Below are 22,936 nucleotides of genomic sequence, written 5' to 3' on the forward strand. Positions count from 1 at the left end.
ACAGGATTACATAATAGGATGCTTTAAACTTGCCTGTATTTTAGTTGAAGAAGTACCCTTTCTGGGTTCAGGCATCTATTAGCAAATTTCTTAGGAAAGGCAAATTCCATAGCTGCTAGTTTCCATATAATCCATCTATAATGATTATAGACCCAAACTCTAGAAATAAGCTTTGGATCCACACCTGGGGTGTCACACAGAGCTCTGAACAAATAAAGGGAGAATGAATAATAAAAACCACGTAAGATGATACTGAGTTCAATAGCCCCAACTATTCTTTGCACAAAAACTAAATTGTATAAGATCATTCAATAAGTTTTTTATAAGTTAATATATAATCAATAAGCAATTTAACTTTAGAAAATGATTTGACATGTATCAAAATATGCTAATGAAAATTTCACATATTATTCAATACACTTGTTTCAACTGAAAAATAAGACATTTAAAATAATTATATTTTTAGATTATATATTTCTTATTAAAGAGATTGTTTTTAGAAATCACCCAAGAATTTCCTTCTCTAGTCCTGGTTCTCTTAATATCTACTCCTTTCTGCTCAAATCTACAACCCCTCTGCCTTTCCCATTCTCACTCTCAGTACTAATGTGACTAGAAGTAATTAAGAGAACATCCATAAACATTCACCCTCTGGTCTACCAACCATTGGAACTGGTACCCTCACATGTTGCCTTCTTACTCTGTTTAAAAAGTTGTACCTCTCCTCACTCAATTCTCTCTACCCCACTTTGCTAGTTTTATCTTCAAAGTACTTACCACTTTTTAATATACTATATGATTTACTTAGTCCTTTCAAAAATTTTCCTTCCTTGTCTCAAACCCCTCCACTAGAATATATGACTTACTAGGGCAAAGATTTTTTTGTTTTGCTAACCCTAGTACCCAAGATATGAGCAGTATCTGGGTATAGTAGGTCTTCAGTAAATATCTGCGAACTGATAAAAAGGCAAGCAGATAAAGAGGCAGCCGCTCTTTACCTAACTATCTCTGAGAGACTCTTCTTGCTTCAATAAACTTTCACTTTCTTTTTTTTTTAAAAAAAAGCTTGAGCTTCAACACTCAAAAGATTTTTGAACCATGCCCACTTGATTACAAAATAATCACTATTAACCTCTAAACTATGTGGTCTTCTTAATACAATTAAGCATTTGCCCCATATGTCAAATATTGATTCTAGTTGGAAAAGTAATAGTTGTTACTTTTCCAACTAGAATCAATATTTGACATATGGGGCAAATGCCAAGATGTAAATACATTCCTGTTTTAAAATACTCTAAAAACAAGAAAAATTTAGAGAAAAGATGCTTTACCACTTTTCCAAAGCTGTAAATTTTGGAAAGATAAACCTAGATCTCAAAAATAAGGGTGCTAGAGAAAGTTTCCCATTGCTTGTCACTGGCATTAGGTAATAAATACCTTCCCTGATAGCACTTTAAATTCTGTTTGTATAAACATTAGAATCCTAAGAGGATAAACAGTTTCTAAACTGTTGGTTGAAGTTTTAGGGCCACTGGGGTTCTCTAGTTATTTGGTATTACTGATATTTAAGTATTTCTAATTTTAGTATTCATATATTTACTGAAATACACAATGAAAGAGAATATGCACGGAAGCGTGTCTGTGTGTGTGGTTTTACAAGAAGGCCAACCCATACTTAATTTTTCTTATCAGTCTTTATTTTGTATAAGCAATAAGAATAATATCCTAATTTAAGCAGAACCAATTCAGTAAATCCTAAGACAAACCAAAATTCATTTTTCAAAAGATTTCAACAGAATATCAACTGAACCACAAAGTGCTTAAAATGATTCAATGTATAAGCTTTTTGATTTCTAGTCAAGTTTTTAAGTTCGAGAGAGAGAAAGAAAGATGAAAAAGGGACTCGTAAGAAAGAGAGAGATGATGGAATATATAATATAAAATTTCTCTTTGCAGAGAGTACCTATAAAATTCTTCTTTTCCAGCCTTTCCATCATTGGAGGGTATGAGCCATCCACCATCAGCCAACTGTATTCCCTTTCCAGTCCATAAACTTTCCTTACCAAAATAATCCTGAGTGTGAAACTGAAAAGCCTCTGCATTTTTGCTGTTAATTTTTACACAGTGTTTAGAAACACCATACATATATAGCTGGACAAAATAAATGATAGAAAATTTTGAAAATGAGTAAAAAATCATCAAACAAAAGAACATGTTTCACAGAAAAAAACAATTATAACAAGCCAAAACTGAATTTACCCAAAGTTTTTCATTTAAATATGAAAACATTCACTATAAAAATACATAACTTGCTTACTGGAAGCTAAAAAATTTTTGTGTAATATAAATGACCCTCAAGAGTCTGCAGCACCTTTCTCATTCCCTTGGGGTACCTGCTTCCAGCGCTATGTGTGGTAGAAAGTCGTTGTGGGGATAAAAAAGTAACCTAATGTTTTAGAAAACCTCTTAAGTTAAAAAACTTAGAAAGGGCCCAGACTCTCATCTCTTCATTGCTCCAAATTCTAACTAGATAGAGCTGGCTTAGTAAGAATCTCTTTTAAAACTGTAAATGGCTCTTAGCAGGTTCAGGGTTATGAGTTATTCACACTTCCTCTAACACCTAGCTGAAAGCACTTATAGTACTAAATGAATACATTTTGAAGGGGGAAGAGAAGCAGTAACTTTAAAGTACAGATCACTCTGGTGGAATAAAGCAGCAGACAGGAAGGAGGCTGCCAAGGTAGGCCGATTAGGACATGATTTTACTCGTCCATTGCCCCAATTTGTTCTTTAAACAAAACAATTTGGAGATGCCAGTTAATAAAGCAACACATTGCTGTAAGAGTTATTAGCACTGTAGACAAAGGCATACCTGTTTGTGAGAACACGCAGAGGGAATTCGGCCTTCTACTGCCTCTCTGAGAGGGATTCTAGGCATAGTGGATGTTTTTGCAAGATACAGACTGCCTGGCTGTGGAAAAATACATTGCCTTTGTTTCTTTCTAATTCGCATATCCTGTATATCTCTGGCATTCTGAAGATTTGTAATTGAATCTATTAAAGAACAAACAGCAAAAACTGAAGTTGAATATAAAATTTTAAAAGTACAACCCTTGTTTTATAAAATCGTATCAATTTGCTCTAACTTTAAATCTTAAGGGATGAAAAAACTTTCTACTTAAAAAAATGTATAAAAGAACAGAAATAGATTGTTTTTATTTTGAATTTGGGAGAAAATTAGCAGCCTGGTAAAAATATAATCCAATAATAGCAGTCCTAGATTGTATGTCTAAAACTGTTTTGTTTTTTTTTTTAAACAAAAACATCTACAAGTAGTTACCTTTGGAAAAAAACATTAGAATAATTTAAGCTTTGGACCTGGCATTACAAAAGATTTTGCAATTAGTAATCACAATGAAAGTGGGAAAAATCCTCTCAAGGCATTATTTAATATAAGAAATAAATAGCTGAAAGGCAAAAATATGTCAACACAAATTGTTACACAATACCTAAAGGTTCTTCTTCACCCTTGGTGAAAAGTATAGTTGTTGTTTGATGAATTTCACAGTTGTTAACATTGTTTTCACTGTCACCAGAGCCATGCTCATCTATGTTTTTTTGTTGTTTGTTTTCCTCCAAATTAGTATTCTTGCCAACAAACTGCTCATCTCTGTGAATGTGTGATTTAGTTTTAAAAGGTGGGACAAAGACTTTCATGGGTTTGCCTATAGTTATCGAGTGTCTCCTTTTCTCATTCCTTGGGTCAGGAACCTTGCCAAGTGGCTGCCCTGAAATTGATAAATTGCTTGAAGACTTTCCCAAAGTCAGGTGTTCATAAAAGTGAGACTTAGATAAAAATTCTTGACCAGGTGCAGTGAAATTTGGGGTCTGTATTTCTTGACGTTCCGTAGTTATGCTACAACAGGGAGAAAATATTTAAGTTTATTCACCAGTAAATGTATAAATGTTTCTGAATATTTTTTTTTTTTGAGACCCTCAACTGCTACATGGCAATCCTATTCTGATAACCGTTTTGCATTTCATCATGGTTGCTCTCCAAAAGAATACCACACTCTGCAAGTCTGTCTCTCTCACACCAACTCCCAGCCTGACTTTATCACCTGCAAATAACAGAGAAGAGTCTCTCCTCCAGTTCAATCACAGCTCCTCACTTACCTCCTTCACCAGACATCTCTCTACCCGTTCTCATCTCATGGTAACCCCTTCACCTATACTCCTGGCCCCATTTCGTATCTCAACCTTGGGAGTCTCACTCTTGCAATGATCATTCCATATCCTTCCCTTCTCATTCATCATCTGTTACACCTTTTTCACTCAGAAAGTCTTGCCCACCCTTGACTTTTTTCTCAGCCTTATCTCCCCACTTCAAGGTAATACTGTTACCTATCCCTCGTGGTCAACCTTCTTCTACAGGTAATCTAAACTAGATGTTTTTACTTCTTCACTTTCTACTCATTGAACTCTCATTTCCCCCATTATTCTGTAGAAATTGTTTTCAATAAAGGTGCTAATGATCTCCCGAAGCCAAAATAAATAAAACTTCATGTGTAAATACATTCAGCTTGACCCCTGACAGTTTTGAAAACTTCCTTTTTAAAATTCTCAGCACCAACATTTACACCACGATTTTCCCTCTTTTTCCTTCTGTCTTTTTTAAAGTGTTTTTTTTTTTTTCTTCTTCTTCTTTCTCTTAAAAACATTCCTACCTCTAAAGTTGGATTTATTCTGTGGACACTTTGCCTGGGTGATGTGAATCAGTTACATTGCTTAAATCACCATCTATCTAACAACAAAAACATTAATCTTTGTTTGACATTCCCCAGATGTTATTCCTACACTGTGAACTGCATCAAGTATCAGACATCCCTACCTTGATGTTGCACACTCATCTCAAACTCAGCCTGTCCAAAACTAAAACTAATTACCTTCCCAAGCATAGAAGTTCTTCCTCCATACTTTGTTGAAAACCTCATACTTTCTTTCACCCAACCCTAAACCCTTGGAACTTGAAGTTACCCTAGAATTTATTTAGTTATCCATTCATCTAGCCAGCAAATAATGTGTTCCACTACATGCCAGGCAGTATTTTGGCTGTAGGATATAGTGACAAACCAAACAAAATCATTTACATTCTAGTGGAAGGAAACAAACAAATGTCAGCTGGTATAATATGCTATGGAGAAAATTAAAGCATGATAAGGGGGACAGAAAGTGTCCAGGAGAAATAAATAAATGATATTTTATACACTGATGAGGTGACATTTGTATAGAGACCTAGAAGAGGTGAGAGAAAGACATGTAGGGGCTTGGGAGGAGGCTGTTGGAGCCAGAGCGGACACCACATGCTAGGCTGGACACACATGTGCCTGGAGCAGAGTTCAAGGGGAAGTCAGCAGGTGAGACTGGAGAGGGAGCAACAAGGCCAGATCACAGAGAACCTGGGTAGCACGGCAAAGAATTCCAGCTTGTATTCTGAGATGAAGTCATGGAACAGTTTTTGAGTCCAGAAATGACATAATCTGTCATATCAATACTTTAAAAAGGACCCTGCCAGCTGCTTTGCTGAAAATTCACTGTGTCTAGGGAGGAGGGAGGAGGCAAAGTCAGAAGCATGGAGACCAAATCTATTGAAATAATCCAGGGAGTTTTATGATGACTTGAACCAGGTGTTAAGGGTGGGAGGGGTGAGAAGTGATTGGATTTCGGGTATATTTTGAAAGCAGACTTGTTAGACTTTTACATTTATAGGATAGGACATCAGCTTTGGAGATGTTAAGTTTATGATGGCTACAAGTCACCCAAATAAAAATGTCAAGCAAGTAGCGGAATGAATGAATATATTGTTTTTCGAAGAAATCTGGCTTAAAGATATGAATTTTGGAGTTATCACCAAATAGATGGTATACAAAAAGTCATGAGAGCAGATGAGACAGTAGTGGGGAAGGGCAGGAAGAGAAGCCATTTGGAGCTGAACCATGGGGTAATTTAATACTTAGTGGCTGGGGGAAGAACTAGCAAAGGAAAGTAAGAAAGATAGCCAGTGGGACAGGAGGAGAAGCAAGAGAGATGGCCCAGAAGCCAGAATAAAGTGTTAAGAAAGCAGGAGTGATTAACTGTGTCAATGCCACTGACAGGTTAACACAAGGATGGGGGACAATGTGGACTTCACTGGTAATCTTGATGAGGGGTGGTAGTGGGTGGTGATAAAAGACTGAGATGGGTTCGGGAGAAAAAGGGAAGAGATTAAGTAGAGAAGCTGAGTTGAGACAATTCTAATGAGATGTGCTTTAAGTGGGGCATGGAAATGGACTGGTGGGATAAGAGGAGTCAAGAAAATCTTTTCAAGATGGGAGATTTATAGCAACTACCTATACTGATGGGCTTCCCTGATAGCTCAGTTGGTAAAGAATCTGCCTGCAATACAGAGAACTGGGGAGACCCTGGTTCAATTCCTGGGTCAGGAAGATCCCCTGGAGAAGGGATACGCTATGCACTCCAGTATTCTTGGGCTTCCCTTGTGGCTCAGCTGGTAAAGAATCTGCCTGCAATGCGAGAGACCTGGGCTCGATCCCTGGGTTGGAAAGATCCCCTGGAGAAGGGAAAGGCTATGCACTCCAGTATTCTGGCCTGGAGAATTCCATGGACTCTATAGTCCATGGGGTTGCAAAGAGTCAGACACAACTGAGCGACTTTCACACTGATGGGACTAGTCCAGTAGGAACGAAAAATTATCAATGCAGGAGGGAGAGGTGACAATTGCTGGACTTGTTTCCTTGAATAGATGATCTAGATGTGATCAAATGCACAGGAATGAATAAACCTGCTCCAAAAGTTACTTTCATTGATTTCTTTTAGTCTATTGTTTTTAAATATGAAGACTATTGTGAAAATGAGGAGTCTGCTTTGCAGCTTCTATAATCAAGACATCTATTTGAATCTACTTGGGACATATTTTGCCACTCTCTGTTAATGACTATCTGGCCATATGGGGAATCTATCTTCCACTCAATCTCTACTCTACCACACGTACTAACTAAACGAAGCCTTTGTTGTTCTTTAGTTGCTAAGTCATGTCTGACTCTTGTGACTGCATGGACTGTAGTCTGCCTGGCTCCTTTGTCTATGGGATTCTCCAGGCATTCTCCAGGACTGTCCATGGCAACTGAAGTAGGTTGCCATGCTCTCCTCCAGGGGATCTTCTTGACCCAGGGATCGAACCTGGGTCTCCTGCACTGGCAGGTGGATTCTCTACCACTGAGTCACCTGGGAAGACAATAAATGCCTTTACTTCCTTACTAATCTCCTTGCAGTAGTTTCTCTCTGATCTAATTCTAAAACATACATCTGGTTATGTCACTTCTCAGAAACATCCAAAGACAAACTATTGCCTGTCCAGGTTTTGATTTGTCAGAAATGATATCCAGGAAGCTTTCCTTTTTAGTCTTAAGTGTTAGTCGCTCAGTCGTGCCTGACTCTCTGCGACCCCATGGACTGCAACCCACCAGGCTCCTCTGTCCATGAGATTTTCCAGGCAAGGATACTGGGGTGGGTTGCCATTTCCTTCTCCAGAGGATCTTCCCAACCCAGGGATCGAATCCGGGTCTCCTGTACTGCAGGCAGATTCTTTACCGACTGAGCTACAAGCGAAGTCCTTTTTAGTCTGACTCTCCCCATTTCTTTGTTTCCTCCCTATCCTCACCCCACCCCCATGCCTGACAAATCCCATGATGAAAGTCACACAGCTTCTTACTGCATCCAGATTTGCAATGACCTGTTTAACCAGCATTCTTTACATTCCATCTGAAGTACTTTCCCTATTAAGCTTTTGTCACATAATTAGCTGCCAATTTTTCTGTTTTCACATCACTTTGTTATATTCATTTTAGTATTTATAGGACAATAATTCTTGTCATGCCTGGCTCTAAGGCAAGCAATCCAGTTGGACTTTTGAAGTTTTCTTCTTTTTGCATGGTCTGTTTTCCCTAAGCTCCTTTTTTGCCTTCCCTTTACTTTGGATACTATCTCTCACAGGAGCTTTCTTCCAGTGATGAGTGATTTTTGATTTTCTGTTCTCACTTAAGAGTGAAGCACTGAATAGCTGACTGGAAGCTGTGTGCTGGTGAGCTTGTCAATTGTTGGCTTCACTGTCTGGCAACGCAGTTTAATTTCAATACCTGCGACTATCAGTAGCCTTTTCTATTGGGCTGGTCCTAAGACCCAGAAAAAGAATCATTCAGTCTTTTGCCTAGAGGCCCAGCTGCCAGCATTTGGGAGCCAAGTGTGGGAACCAGGCTAGGGGTTCTCACCACTTGAAATCCAGATTTTTACTTAATCTCTGTTTTCAGAGCCTTCCCGCAGTCCCATGCCCAATTCAGAATCTCTCCAATTCATCTTCTCCAGAGAACGACCTTCTGGTCTTTTGGTAGAAGAGGGATTTTTTGCCTGCCTGCAGTGGGGGAGGGGAAAATCTTACATGGATTTTCAACTAATCTTCCTATTTTCTACTTCACCTTCAGAAGTATATGTTGCTGCCAATTTGAGTCTTTTTCAGGTTCTTTAGGGCAAACTGGGTAGCTTCTCTGCCTGTTCTAATGTTAGGCTTTAGATTTCTATGTCTTTCTAAGTCATTCATGATTTTAGCTTCAAAAGTTTTGTTATTTCAGGATTTTCCTGGTGCTTCAGTGGCTAAGACTCTGTGCTCCCAATGCAGAAGGCATGGGTTCAATCCCTGGTCCTGGTCAGGGAACTATATCCCACATGCCACAACTAAGAGTTCGCATGCTGCAATTAAGACCCAGTGCAACCAAATAAATATATAAATAAATAAAATAAATATTAAAAAGAATATTAATTTTTAAAATTTGTTGTTTCTTCTGAAACAACACTGTACTTGCAGACTAATACATTTAAAAAATTCTGTTGTAACTAGTATGGTTTTGAGAGGGAAGAGAGATAAAAGTATATTTTTAATATATGTCATCTTTAATTTTTCTTTCACTTTTATTAATATAATTGAGATATATGTGTGTGCTTAGTCGCTCAGTCATGTTCAACTCTTTGCGACCCCATGGATTATAGCCAGCCAAGCTCCTCTCTCCCTGGGGATTCTCCAGGCAAGAATACTGGAGTGGGTTGCCATGCCTTTCTCCAGGTGGCTTTCCCAACCTGGGGATCTAACCCAGCTCTCCTTCATTGCAGGCAGATTCTTTACCATCTGAGCCACCAGGGAAGCCCATGAATACTGGAGTGGGTAGTCTATCCCTTCTCCAGGAGATCTTCCAGACCCAGGAATTGAACCAGGGTTTCCTGCATCGCAGGCGGATTCTTTACCAGCTGAGCTACCAAGGATATGCCACCTTTATTAATTGGTTTTGAGTAATTTCTATATCCTGCTGAACTTTAGTACCTTATCCATAAAATTGAAGTAAAATCTATATGTCTACAAAGTTATTAAAGATGAGATAATAATATGTGTAGCAGTATCAAGTACTACCAGAGTACAGAATTACTTAATCCTGATGCAGGCTCACAAAAAAGGGAAGTGTTAAAGTCTTCACCGTATGTTAGAGCCAGTATATCTATAAATATATTTTAAAAACCCACACTTTAACTACACTATATTAGTAGAATTAAAAAAAATTAAACATGTCTTACCAAGAGGGTCCACAGGTAACTGGCTCTAAAGAAATGTGATGCATAAACAACCTTCTATCTTTCATTGTGCCTAAAAATATATATTTCAATTATGTATTAATGAATACATTTTATATATTAATGAAAATCTAATGAGAGATTTTATTTCCTATGTCTGTTCATTATACATTATTGTAACTAACAAAAATTTGAGAAAATTATACATTAAAATTTTTTCAATGCACATAATGAATGCTTAGTTCATAACTATCAAAAAATTTGGTTCTCAAATTGATAATGATTAATACCAAATAACTCACAGTGCAAACATATATATGAAATCAGTATAAATTTAGTCAGCTGATATTAATCAGAACTTGAAGGCATTAGTGAATTGCCAATGAAAATATAAATCTTTAGTTTTATGAAGGTTGACAAGCTAACCTGTAGATATTATTCATTTTCAGTAGGTAACTTGTGATTCTTAAACCTTCCACTAGTCTATTAGTAGGGAGAGGACTGGTTGAATAAACCAGAATACACTGATACCGCCATGTGATCAAATACTACATAGTCACAAGACAGAACAAGGAAGATCTCTCAATGCTCATTTACGCATGATCTCCAGATAAATTCGAACTTAACAACAAAGAAGGTACAAAACCCTGTGCACACTGATATCTTTTGAGTGAGAAAGAAAAGTAATGAGAATATATATATATATATATATACACACACACATATTTACTTATTTTTACAAAAAGAAGCCCTAAAAGGATAGACCAAAAACCATTAAAAATAGTTACCAATATAATAAGCAGGAAGTGAGGAAGTTGGTGAACAATATGGAGGAGACAGTGATGGAAATAAGACTTCTCTGAGTAAATATTTCTATAGTTTTGATGAATGAACTACATAAACATTCTATTTATTCAAATATAAAATTTAAAAAGGCAAATCTTAAAATTGAAAACAAAGTGAAACTAATTAATCTAACCCAATTATTGAATTGTTAACCACAAAAATTCTTCTGAGTGACATCTGAATAGAGAACTTTAACTATACATTCCTTATGATATATGTTCTTAGGACAAAATCTGCAAAGAAAACTTAAATCTCCATTAGTAGTTTATGAATAGTAACAGTGGTACTGTAAACTTGAAGCTATTATACATATACTATAAGACGGTGATTCTCAGAGTGATCCATGGAACACTGGAAGGGAGTACCCACAATCCTTAGAGGGGATCCAAGCTGTCAAACAACCTTAATAATAATTGTGATTAATAATAAGTAGTAGTAGTAGTTATATATATCTTTCTCACTGTGTTGACACTGGCATTGCTGGTATGTCCTGCTGCATACTTTAGTGTGATAATTGTCTAAAGGAAATGCACTTTATGTGAACTGCACTAATCAACTTTCCCCCAAAGAATTCCATTTTTACTTGAAAGCATAACCAACAAACGATTTATTCAGAGTTGGGTATTCAGCAAATACTTCTTCAAAAATGAATGAAATAAGTTCATCACTACAAAAAAACAAGTGAGTATTTGCTGCGAAACAAACTATTGTAAAGTTCAAGCTTTTAAGCAAAATGACAATTTTAGAATGCTTATATCTGGTTGTTACCTTGACAATTTCCTAATACTACATTTTTAGATTAGATCAGTGGTGACATTAACAAAAGTAGTTGTTTAAGATTGTATAATGTATCAATGTTGGAAGAGCTACATAACTCTGAACTAATACTCTCAAAATGACTTAAGTATAATATTTAATATTTATAAATACTAAAATTTTTCAATTTTAATGTTGACTATGATAAACAGAAATTGAAATAATCCACATAATCAAATGCTCTTGAGGATCGTCAATAATTTTTAAGAGTATAAAGAAATTTTGAGAGCAAAAAATTTGAGAATCTTGGCTGGATAATAAAGCAAATAAGTAAATATGTTAATGTTATTAGAACCAAGAATACAGCATTTAAAAAAATAATAACACCAGCAGCTCTGAGTGTAGTTAGCACTCAAATCTTGTTTTTTAAAGAGTATTAACCACTGAAAGGATCTCTGGAAATTCTAAGGACTCTAGAACTGGGGTGAAGAATTACAATGACTTCCTAGAAATCTTTCTGTGATAATACAAAGCAAGAAAGTGTTCAAAGGTTAATTAAAGCATATTAAAAACAAAAACTCTTAAGAAATACTTGAAGAGGTCACTACTTACAAATTTGAAATGATGTGAGCATCAAAAAGAATGTTACCTTTTGTAAAGAAATACATTATTTATAGTGTTCTTTTAAACTTTATATCCACATTATAAATAAGAATCTAAGAAATCAACTGTATCTAAAAGAGAAAGAAAAAAATTCCTTTACTACTCTTAGTAGTGATTATTATACCAACTACTCTTTACTCTGAAAATTGGGTGAGTGAAGAGAAAGAATTCAATATTTATCCTGCCTTTTTAGGAAGAACTATATAGATAATCCCCAGCTGTTAAGGGAAAGCCCTTCCTTGCTGAAGAATCCCAGCTAATAAATGTATAAAAAAATAACAGAATTTTAAAGTCACTATTTTTCAATCTCCAATTAAATAATCGAGTCTGGTAAATATTATGAAATCAACTGAATTGTAGAATCCAGCTTTTTATTTTAAAACTCCTTATTTGAGTATCATTTCACATTTCTCAATTATGGAAAAACCTCCACATTATACTTGGTAGTATGAAGGAAAAGCTCACATAACAAATAAAGCATGATAGCAAGACACAAGTTTTAATAAACCACACTGTAAAGTCTTGCCCAATTATCCATATACCCAAAAAAGGTGAGAAAAACAACTTTAAGAATATTAAGTACAGTAATTAGAGAAGGAGAAAAGATACACATTAAAAAGCATATTTTACCATCTGGAGTGCTTTTTGAAGCCTTTAAGGATTTTCCTTGATTTTCTATTGTCCTGTCAAATTCATTTAACAAGTTTCGTTTGATTGGGGGTTCTCCTAAAAAGAAATTCCCATACATGTTTTTAAAGCAAATAACATCAGTTTTATTTTTCAAAAGCTATAGTCCATTTTTAAAAACTAAAGTACTGGCTCTTACAATATGTTAAGTAAAAAATACATAATAATTATAATTTAAATAGTGAACATTCTATTTTTAAGTGATTTTTATAATTTTGTAATTAATTTTTCAATGTCAATTTAATTTCTATTATTTTTTGACCATTTAAAATACTACTTTTTAATTGGGTCCAGGAATAAACAGATGTACCAGATATCACAGATAATCTTTTTTTTAATAAACTGCCACTTGATGTAACTTCAGGCATATTGGCAATAAGGACAAACAAAAAAATGTCTTCAAATAAACTTTTTTTTTTTTTTTGCATTACACTCAAGAAGGAATTTATTATATAGGTCCTTGAACTAGAGTCAGTGGGTAGGAGAAAAGATTTTAAATTACCAAAATTAAAGTACTGGCAAAAGTAATATGTACTTCTTATTTAAAAACTCTTCAAAGGCTTAGAATAAACTTAAGCCATAATTGAAGTTACGAATTTCTATGCCATACTGAGATAACGTGTTAACAGATACCTTAAAAAATATATATATTTGTTTATTTGGCTGTCTTGGGACTTAGTTGAAGCATGTGAGATCTAGTTCCCCCACCAGGGATTGAACCCAGGCTCCGTGCATCGGGAGGGTGGAATCTTAGCCACTACACCACCAGGGAAGTCCTGATACTTTGTTTTAAGATGTTTTTTGATTTATTAAAGGAAGTGAACTTGAAGGATTTAATAAGTAAAAATGTCCTTGCAAGCCTTTATCAAATGTCCGATTATAAAGTGATTTAATTGTTTGACAAGAACCTGTACTATAAAGTAACCAGAAGCTGATTGTGCCTAGTCACTCAGTCGTGTCCGACTCTGCAACCCCATGGACTGTAGCCCGCCAGGCTTCTCTGTCCATGGGGATTCTCCAGGCAAGAATACTGGAGTGGATTGCCATGCCCTTCTCCAGAAGCTGATTAAGCTATATATATTTATATCTAACAATAGTGAGGGAAATGAAACAATGATGCTGTTGACCACACTTAGTAGAAATCTGAGTTGTTATTCCTAGGCATAAGGCCAACTTACTTTAGTGCACACATGAACAAAACAGGATCCTATAAATAAAGACATTATTTTCTATAAAAGAATTATGAGTATCTTTAGCATCTGCACCTCAGAATTTTGCACTAGAGAACTGCAACAATAAGGTAAGTATTGTAAACTTACTACTCTGCCTGTAACATGAACTTAGTATAGAATATGGCATGGATAATACTTGATTAAGGAAGTCTCTATCCACCAGGATGACTTAAGGGCAAAATGTACCAAGTGTAAGAATGAACTGACCATCTTCAGTGTTTTTGTCTAACCATCTTCAGTGTCTTTCTCTATAATGTGAAGGGCCTGGACAAGAAGACTTGTGAAAACTCAACTACTCTATGAGTCTAGAGTTTTTAAACAGGATTGACATGCTTCAGATCATTCACTTAAAAGCTGGAGAGTTACTTTTGGCATTTACTTTAATTGTAACTAATCAACAGATTTAATTATTTAAGATCATTCCTAGTCAAAGATACTAACAGAAAGAAAAAAAAAAAATCAAACATCCAATTAACTTCATAATTGAACTGAGTTGTTAAATATACTATATTTAAAAGAGAAGTCAGAACATAGTCCAAATGGCATTAAGATCAGAATACTATTTACTAAAAACAAACTTATCTTAGAACACCTGCTAGATGAAAAAAAAAAAAAGGCAAGCTAACCAACATCTATAGTCAGAAACCAGCTTTTAAAGTTCTTAATAGCCAGAGTCTGAAACTTTGTTCTCTCTCCCCATCTCTATGTGTATGTATATAAACATGACTTAACCAATGACTTCCTGGTACACAGACTCAGCAATATCAAGAATGAAACCAAACTGCACACACAAGTCTGAAAAATGTACTTAGTGTATAATTTCCTAATTGTTACAAGCTAGCATACCAGAGGGAAGAGGCAATGGCAACCCACTCCAGTACTCTTGCCTGGAAAATCCCATGGACAGAGGAGCCTGGTAGGCTGTGGTCCATGGGGTCGCAAAAAGTCGGACGTGACTGAGCGACTTCACTTTCACTTTTCACTTTCATGCACTGGAGAAGGAAATGGCAACCCACTCCAGTATTCTTGCCTGGGACTCCCAGGGATGGGGGAGCTTGGTGGGCTGCCATCTATGGGGTTGCACAGAGTCGGACATGACTGAAGCGACAGCAGCAGCAGCAGCAGCATCATACCAGAATTATTAAGGACTTCACAATTTAAAAAGCAACTGGGAGACCAAAAGGCAAAAACAGACACTTACCGACTGTGACAAGTGCATCTCCTCTTCTTTTTTCTATTCTTGAATTTGACAAAACCGTTTCCTTATTTTTTTGGCATGTAAAAGGAGAGTGTTTCGCATGACTTGGAAATTCAGAATCTGTCAGCTCACCATCTTCCATAAAAGCTTTAGCAATCTCTACTGCTTCTGTTTCAAAATAGTTCTCTGGGTCTTTGGAGTCAGTAGAACAAATTTCTGTATTTGTTTTCACAAGATCAGGAAAAGTTTCCGTTTTCCCAATTTCCTTTTTTATATATTTAGGCAAAGTTTGCTTTTCCCCCAAAAGATGAATGTTGTCAGTGTGTGATACTCTGGTTCCTAATACTGACTGTTGTTGGTCTTGCTTAAATTCAGAGAGATACGAAGAAACTTTAATAGAGTGATTATTTTCTGATGAAGCACTTTCAATGTTATAGTTGTTTGATAATTTAAATTCTTTATTGTAGGCTTTTTCCATTTTGGAGCTTACAGAGTGTTCTGGGTTTCTTTTATCAGTACAAGAGACAGGAAGTATCTTTGATACATCTTGCCTAGAAGTAGGTGAATGCTGGAGACTATATTCAGTTCCGATTAAATCGAATTCTTCAAACATTCCCTTAACTTTGCATAAGGCACTCTCAGAAACTGGAACGTGTTTTCCACTTGCTGTACTAAATCCAGAGAAAGCAGATGATAGTAAATTTGGGGGGTTATGTGTCATAGTATTTTCTTTTCTTGTGAATATGTCTGAATGCTCGTCATTACTTTTAAATGATACTCTGGAAAAGAACTGCTTGGCACGGTCTTCTGACTTAGAAAATACCTGTCTCGCTTTTTGTAATGCAGAATCTGACACTTGGACAGATTTTCCACTTGCTGTGTTAAAAATCCCACAAGCATTCATAGAAGAGACAGACCTGGGATGCTTTCCCATGTTAAATTTACATCTATCAGAAGTTTTCAAATCAACATGACGAAGTGGTATCTCAGAAACTTTCTCCAATCCAGAAATACTTTGGTCATGTTGTAAAATCGGTTCACTTTGAATGTCAGGAGAAACATCATGTGAATGCATATTATGTTCTTCATTATCTGGAGAGTTAGGGAAAATAACATCCTCTGAGTCACCCAATGCCTTATGAGAATCTGTCACAGTTTTCGTTTGGTCAGTGCCTGATTTCGTCTCAGTGTTTTGCTTAGTATATATGTTCCTGCAGTTGTCTGTAAACCTCTCTCTGACTGTTGTTTCACGTGAAACAAAGGCTATTTGATCACTTGCTGTACTGTATGCAGGTGGTTCGGTCTCAAAATTATTTGAATTAGATAAGGCCACTTCAACAGCTGTCTTTTTATTTTTGCATGGTGAAAACTTAGTCACAAGTTTCAGAACACAACTATCTTTGTCTACAGCTTGTGGGTTTATGTTTGCTTCTCTTATGGTGGGTATTACTTCAGAAAAACTAGTGTTTTTCCTGCCTTTGACATTCTTTACTACTGGCTCAATACCGGAATTATCAATTTTATTTTTTGAGAGATTCTCTGATTTATTAAATCCCTCACTGGAATGACAAAAATCAGAATATGAATAGCTGTTAGGCATGCTGTTGTTTAAGGAAGTTGAATCTTGCTTTTCAGAGAGGCTTTTGTCATTTTCAGTTATACTGTTTGAACTGTTTCCACATGAAGGATTTCCTACGTAATCCCTAGTATATTCCTTTAAACATATAATTTTGGAGGAATTTATTTTTTCTGGTTGATCATTCAATTCTCCTTCTCTAAGCCATTTCTGGGCTTCAAGTAGTGAAGCCTGACTCACAGAAATTTTTCTACCATGTCCTGTGTAAAACGCTAAAGCTGAGTTTTCAATGGCTGAACAAGTGGAATGGTTTGTGTAACACGTTATAGGACTTTTTGCTGTTTCTTCTTCCATATTTTCATGTACTTTAACTTTCAGAGAGACACTATGTGATGTGTGGAGATTTTCAGTTTGTCCTTGTAAATGATCACTTAAGAACCTGGGTGGCATGGCAGTCTCCTCAGAAACAAGCTCTTTCTCCTCTAGAGAATTCTGCATCTCTTCATGCTTTGGGGCAGTTCCTTTAACTATCTCACATGCTAAGTCAAGCCCTTCCTTACAAACCTCTCTGTCCATTAGCATTTTTGCCCCTTGGATAAAATCAGTCACTTCACTATTGTCTTGCTTTGTTTCATCAAAAAGATTTTTCACTGTGTCCAAAGACTCTTTGGCAATTTTTACTTTTTTCCCACTAGCTGTATGGAAACCCAACGTGGTTGGTTCTTTGATCTTTTTGAATTCACATTTTTCTCTTTGCTGCAGTGTCAGTATTTGATTTTCAATACCAGCTGGGCTGCTTTCTTGCAACATTTTGTTTTTGAACATACTGGTTTCCTCATGACTTGAAATGTCTATTTTGTTGATATTTATGCCAGAAAGTAATTCAGAATTTGAGGAATCTGAAAAATTATTCAATTCTTTTTCTGTACATTTTTCATCAAAGAAATTTACAACTTTATTTAAAGACTCCTTAGAGACCCTTATGTTTTTCCCATTTGCAGTCCAAAAGGACAAATCAAAAACACCAAAATCTTTTATATTTTGCCTCATCTTATTAGCAATTGGCTCCTTTTTATTTGACTTATTAAATGTTTCTTCAGCTTTCATAACTTCCAAACAAGTTAAATCTGACAAACTTTCTTTAATTGGAATGTTTTCCTCTTTCATAAAGTGATGAGATAATTTCAGATGTATGTTGTATTGATCAGTATATGGTAAGCCACTTTCGTCTTTATGAACATAAACTGTATCATTTTTACTTGAAGCACAGCCATCAGATTCTCCTAAATTACAAACAAAACCAATACATTTGTTATCTTTGTTTTCAGTATTTCTCTTGAAATCTTCAGTATTTTCTTTGACAAAAATGCTGGTGGTCATTTCAAAGTTACTTTGTAGTATCAGTTGGCATTTATTATTTTCCTCACTTAAATTTTTATCATTGCTATAATTTTCTACCTTAAACATAGAAACATCAGAATTGTTACACTGATTTGAAGAGAAACTTCCTGGATCTACTTCTGCAGGAGTTTTCTCACTAACTTTCTCGATGTCACTGAACAGTTTCATGGCTTTCTGCAATGCTTCATTAGAAACATTCAGTTTTGTGCCACGGGCTGAATAAAAGCCCCTAAACTCTTCACCTTTATCTGTTAAAGAACCAGAAACACTTTTGTTACAGTTGGTTGTTGACAAGCAGATCATCTTTTGCTCACGTCCAGCTAAACCTTCACATTTCTTGCTATCTATGTGACTGAGAGATGGGGTACTGGCTGTGAGATGAAGATCAACATCTTTCTGCTCCTCAGAAGTGGTATTCAAGACAGTCATCTGGGTTTCAGGCATTTCAAATGGATTACTCTGTAAAATGTGGCTTGGTTTTCTGAACTGTGTAAATTCAAACTGACTTCCTGATTCTTCCAATATTGTAGAAAGTTCTGTAATTTCTGCCTTCTGGCTGGGTGTTAAATTATGGTTTGAATTGAAGTCTTGCTTTAAAGATAAAACTGGAGGAGTTGTGTGACTGTTTTCACCATCAGAAACAACTGCACCACTCTGCACATACCCACACACTGTATCAACTGACTGTGAATCACGATCATGAGGTTGGCCTCCTTTCCTTTGATTTTCTAATGATTTTACAATTTCAACCCAAGGTAAGCTAGCAGGATAATGTTCTTCAATATCCTTGAAGAGCATTTTGCTTTTCTTAATGTTGTGTTCAGAGAGTTTTATCTCTTTATTAGAAGCTGTTCTGAAGCCATTTCCAAAACTGTGACTTGAAGTCAAATCTGAGAGTCCTGCCCATTTGTCCTTGCAAAAGTTATTTCTGTTTGATTTTGTATCTGTATCTAGGGACACATCTGGCTTTGAATCTTGACCTAGAGTCATCTTTGGTTGTTGCTTTACGCTATTTCTATTCTTCTCTATAAGACCATGGACTGTATTTGATGAGACAGAATCTTTTGTAATGGACACTTTGGCTGCTTGTCCACCATCCATATCTGTACTTGTTACTCTAACAGAGTTTTTGAGAACAGGTTCTCTTAAACAACTGAGGTCTGCCTCATGAACTTCCTTAATGTTTCCTAAAATAGGAATATTCCTTTCACTAGTTGTTTGAAAGATATAATTATTTTCACTGTCTGGGGAGAGTTCTTCAGAGTTTGGGTTGACAGTTCTTTTTGAAATTAAAGTAGTTTCTTCCTGGTCTTTATGGATGACTGTGAGATTCATATTTTGGTGGCATTGTACTTTCACAGAAGGTAATGCTCCTGTTATATATTTTTCAGGTGACAACATCTCAGCTTTCTTAGAATTTTCATTTAAAACACATGTTTCTTGATTGTCTTCCATGGAAATATATTTAGTTAATTCAAAACCTGCTTCACAATTCTTAGATTTTATTTTCTCTGACATTTTATATGATTGTTTTCCTCTAGGAATAACAACTGGATTTGACAGAAGATCCTTGGAGCTAGGAGTTAAAATGGTGGTATTATCATGGTCATGTAAAAAACTTTCCTGGAATTGGAAGACAGTATCATTACATTCCTCTGAATGTGGCAATTCAGGGCAACATACTACAGGCAAGACTTTTTCCTTTATATCTGAAACACCTTGGCTTTTTGGATTATCTTCACAATGCTTGTCCTGCAAGCATGATACATAATCAGTTTCTGTGGTTATAAATGACTGCCATTTTTCCTTATTAATGTTTGTTTCTTTACAATAAAGATCCTGAGATATTGTTTTATTAGTAGAAGAACTGCTTTCATTATTAAAACATTTTCTCAGAACTGTCCCAAAAGAGCTGGTTAAAGACAAAGTTGGTTCTTCAGAATCATTCTGTGAACATTTTTTTTGGATAGAAGAAGGCAATGAACCTAAGCATGAAGACACAAAGTGACAAGATAAAATTCAAGTATCATCAATCACATTCACTAAATATTTTAAAGATAGTGTCTAAAAAGATAGTGTTTAAAACAAGAATTACGTGAAAATCAAGAAGTGAATGTCAAGTTTAAAGGAGAGAATTCTAAATATTCTCTATTTTGAAGTTACATTTCGCAACTAAAGATACAGAGGACCTAGTATTTTTAAATAATATTTATCATGTCAATTAAAATTAGTATGTAGCTAGTTGCCATAAGTAAAATTCAAAGTATTTTTGTTAGAAAATAAACTTGGAAAAGAATTCTTTGCTAATATTGATGTAATAGGAGTTAGAAAATCAAGGTAATGAAAAGGAACTAAAAAAGTAACCATTTCCTTTGGTTCAGTCTTTCACATTGAAGAAAAACAAAAAATGAACTTTAAAAACAGGTTCTACACATGAAGGGCCTGAAATATTACTTAATCTCAATTATATATGCAAATATTTAGTTAATTTTATTGACCTTCTGAATCTATTAACAAGTCAAAATTATTAGTCTCATTTTATTTATTCACTAACCACAGTTTTGTTGGTTTTATCTCTGATTTATACATTTTCCTCTGGAAATTAACCTAAATCTCAAACAATTCTGTACTCCAGTTCCACAAAGCCCATTGTTCATTACAATATTATCACCCACTCAAATATTCTCAGAGGGAGATAAAATCACCTTTTAACATACAGTTTGTATGTGTTAAGTCATGTCTGATTCTTTGCAACTAAATGGACTATAGCCACCAGGCTCCCCTGTCCATGGAATTTTCTTTCTCCAGGGGATCTTCTCGACCCAGAGACTGAACACACATAATAGCTACTGATAAATAAACTTTTGCTCAAATAAAAAATGGCTTTTACTATGCACACTGCTGACACTAAGATATAGTAATAACTCTAAGCAACCTCTAAATATTTAAGAAAACTGTGTAACAACAACAAAAATGTCACTATTTTATGACTGCCTTACATTAAACTTAGCTAACAATTAGCTTTTTTTCCTGTTTTTTACCTGCTTTAGAGAAAATACATATTAAATAGCACAACATATTTATAGAACTGTCCAACTTGCATATAACAAATACTGAAAATTAGAGCAGGAATTAAGTAGCCAAGCTCTTGGTGTTTATCAATCACATGCTCTGTCTCAAGAGTTATGATTTTATATATATACATATATATATGTGTATATATATATGTATATATATATATATATATACACACACACACACCATGCAAATTGATCCAACAAGTTTGAATGGAATGATTCTGAACACTGGTAATTAAAGGCCTAAACAACGTCTGATATGGAATATATAGATTTTTTTTTAAATGACAGAAGACCAAAAAAATTATAGAATGAAAGTAAGCAGTATGTTTTTAAAAAAGGTTAAAGATACACATGTTCAAATTAAAAATTTATCACCATCCATAAAACTATATACACTATTTACATACACACAAAGAGGTACCTGAATCAACATTTGTAAATGTATGTGGTGCCTCCAAAGGCTTTGCTTCAAATTGGGCTGAAGAGTTAGTTAGTTCTGATTCTTGGTCTTTCTGTATTTTCAGTCCTTGATAAGCTGTTTTATCATTTATAACATAAATAAACTTTTTTGTTTTCTTTTTCAAAGTGGATATTAAACCTGTGTTCTTCAAAGCTTCTGAAGTGTATTTGGTAGTGGCTGGCCAGCTCTCATTATCCCCTGAACTTGAACATACAGAATCCTCTTTCTGTGAGTAAATAGTTTGTATTTCTGATTCACTTTTAGAGTCTTCTGGTTCTTTTTTCAAGTTTGAATCAGTCACATTATTTGAGAAATCTTCTCTAAATATCTTTTCAGGAGATTCTCTTATCCTGAAGATAGATTTTTTGGTGTCCTGAAGTGGAGAAGAGTCACTTAGTATTTGCTTTCCCACAGTAGTGGGATCTTCATGAGATTCAAGACACTGCCCTTCATCTGTCTTGTTTACCACTGTTTCCTTATTTAATATCTTCACTGTTTTTGATATGCTTGAAATATGTGGCAAAGAATTTTCTAAAGTAATGAAGTTGGTACACTCTTTCTCTGTGCCTATGAGGTCTTCTTCTGAATTAGTTTGGTCACAAGAGGAAATATGCAGTAGAGACGTTTTCTGCACCTGGGTTCCATTTAGACCCGAGAGTGTGAGCTGAGACCATTCAGAGACTGAAGATGGTAAAACTTCCCTGGAGATTATGTCAGTTCCATTCCCAACGGGCTTTTGCTTTATTACATTTGAATCTAATGGATCACTGTCATTTGGTTCTGTTTCAGATACAAATGAATGTTTACTTTCTGTCATTTCCTTTTTAGCTTCTTCACATTCATCTGTTTTTGTTTCATGGAAAATATTTTTCCTACCCTTGCCAGTTTTTCTTTTTTGTAGCTTTTTTGTTTTATATTTAGAAACACATACTGGCAAACTATCTTCTTCAGAGATACCTGCAACTGTTTCATGTACTTCATGTTCTAGGACATTTGGCATTGACTTTTCAAAATGGTCTTTGCAGCTATTTACTTTACGAAATGAATCCTCTAACATTTTCTCCAATCCTGTTAAAATTTAAAATATAAGTATTACTAACAACATTTTATAACACAACCATATAATTTATATTACCCTCAAACCTTTTTCATAGAAATAGTATAAACTAAATAATGCATAATTTAGCATTTGAAGAGCTATCCTGAATGCTAGCTATGTTTTGGGTAGGGAGACACCAACCTTGCCCTGTTCTTCTGGTCAAGACTGATTCCAGTGTACTCATAGCCTTTTATTCACACTCAATCTCTAATAACCTTTCTTTACCAGGTCTATACAATAAAGTTTACTCAATTTTACTATATAAA

General features: G+C 35.2%; 2 protein-coding genes across 7 annotated transcripts in view; one reads left to right on the forward strand and one right to left on the reverse strand.

The window, feature by feature from the left end:
* N4BP2L1 (NEDD4 binding protein 2 like 1) overlaps window positions 1–22,129 on the forward strand; it is a 63,928-nt gene extending 41,799 nt beyond the window's left edge. For all 4 annotated transcript variants that reach the window (XR_011466307.1, XR_011466308.1, XR_011466309.1 and 1 more), the window contains 2 exons: window positions 19,573–21,799; window positions 21,908–22,129. The gene's annotated coding sequence lies outside the window, so the exon portion shown is untranslated. The remainder of the gene's footprint in view (window positions 1–19,572; window positions 21,800–21,907) is intronic.
* Window positions 1–22,936, reverse strand: part of BRCA2 (BRCA2 DNA repair associated) — a 39,212-nt gene that overhangs the window by 3,846 nt on the left and 12,430 nt on the right. The window contains exons 10-17 of one of the 3 annotated variants that reach the window (XM_070380442.1): window positions 21,533–22,639; window positions 15,058–20,016; window positions 12,568–12,663; window positions 9,676–9,745; window positions 3,510–3,916; window positions 2,873–3,054; window positions 1,964–2,151; window positions 34–204 (exon numbers count right to left, since the gene is read on the reverse strand). In XM_070380442.1, the coding sequence (XP_070236543.1) occupies window positions 34–204; window positions 1,964–2,151; window positions 2,873–3,054; window positions 3,510–3,916; window positions 9,676–9,745; window positions 12,568–12,663; window positions 15,058–20,016; window positions 21,533–22,639 (7,180 nt within the window). Of the gene's footprint in view, window positions 1–33; window positions 205–1,963; window positions 2,152–2,872; window positions 3,055–3,509; window positions 3,917–9,675; window positions 9,746–12,567; window positions 12,664–15,057; window positions 20,017–21,506; window positions 22,640–22,936 lie in introns of those variants that run through there. The other 2 variants (XM_070380443.1, XM_070380444.1) reach the window with 2 other exon arrangements.

The sequence above is a fragment of the Bos mutus genome, chromosome 12 (genome assembly GCF_027580195.1).
Source record: "Bos mutus isolate GX-2022 chromosome 12, NWIPB_WYAK_1.1, whole genome shotgun sequence".
NCBI lineage: Eukaryota > Metazoa > Chordata > Mammalia > Artiodactyla > Bovidae > Bos > Bos mutus.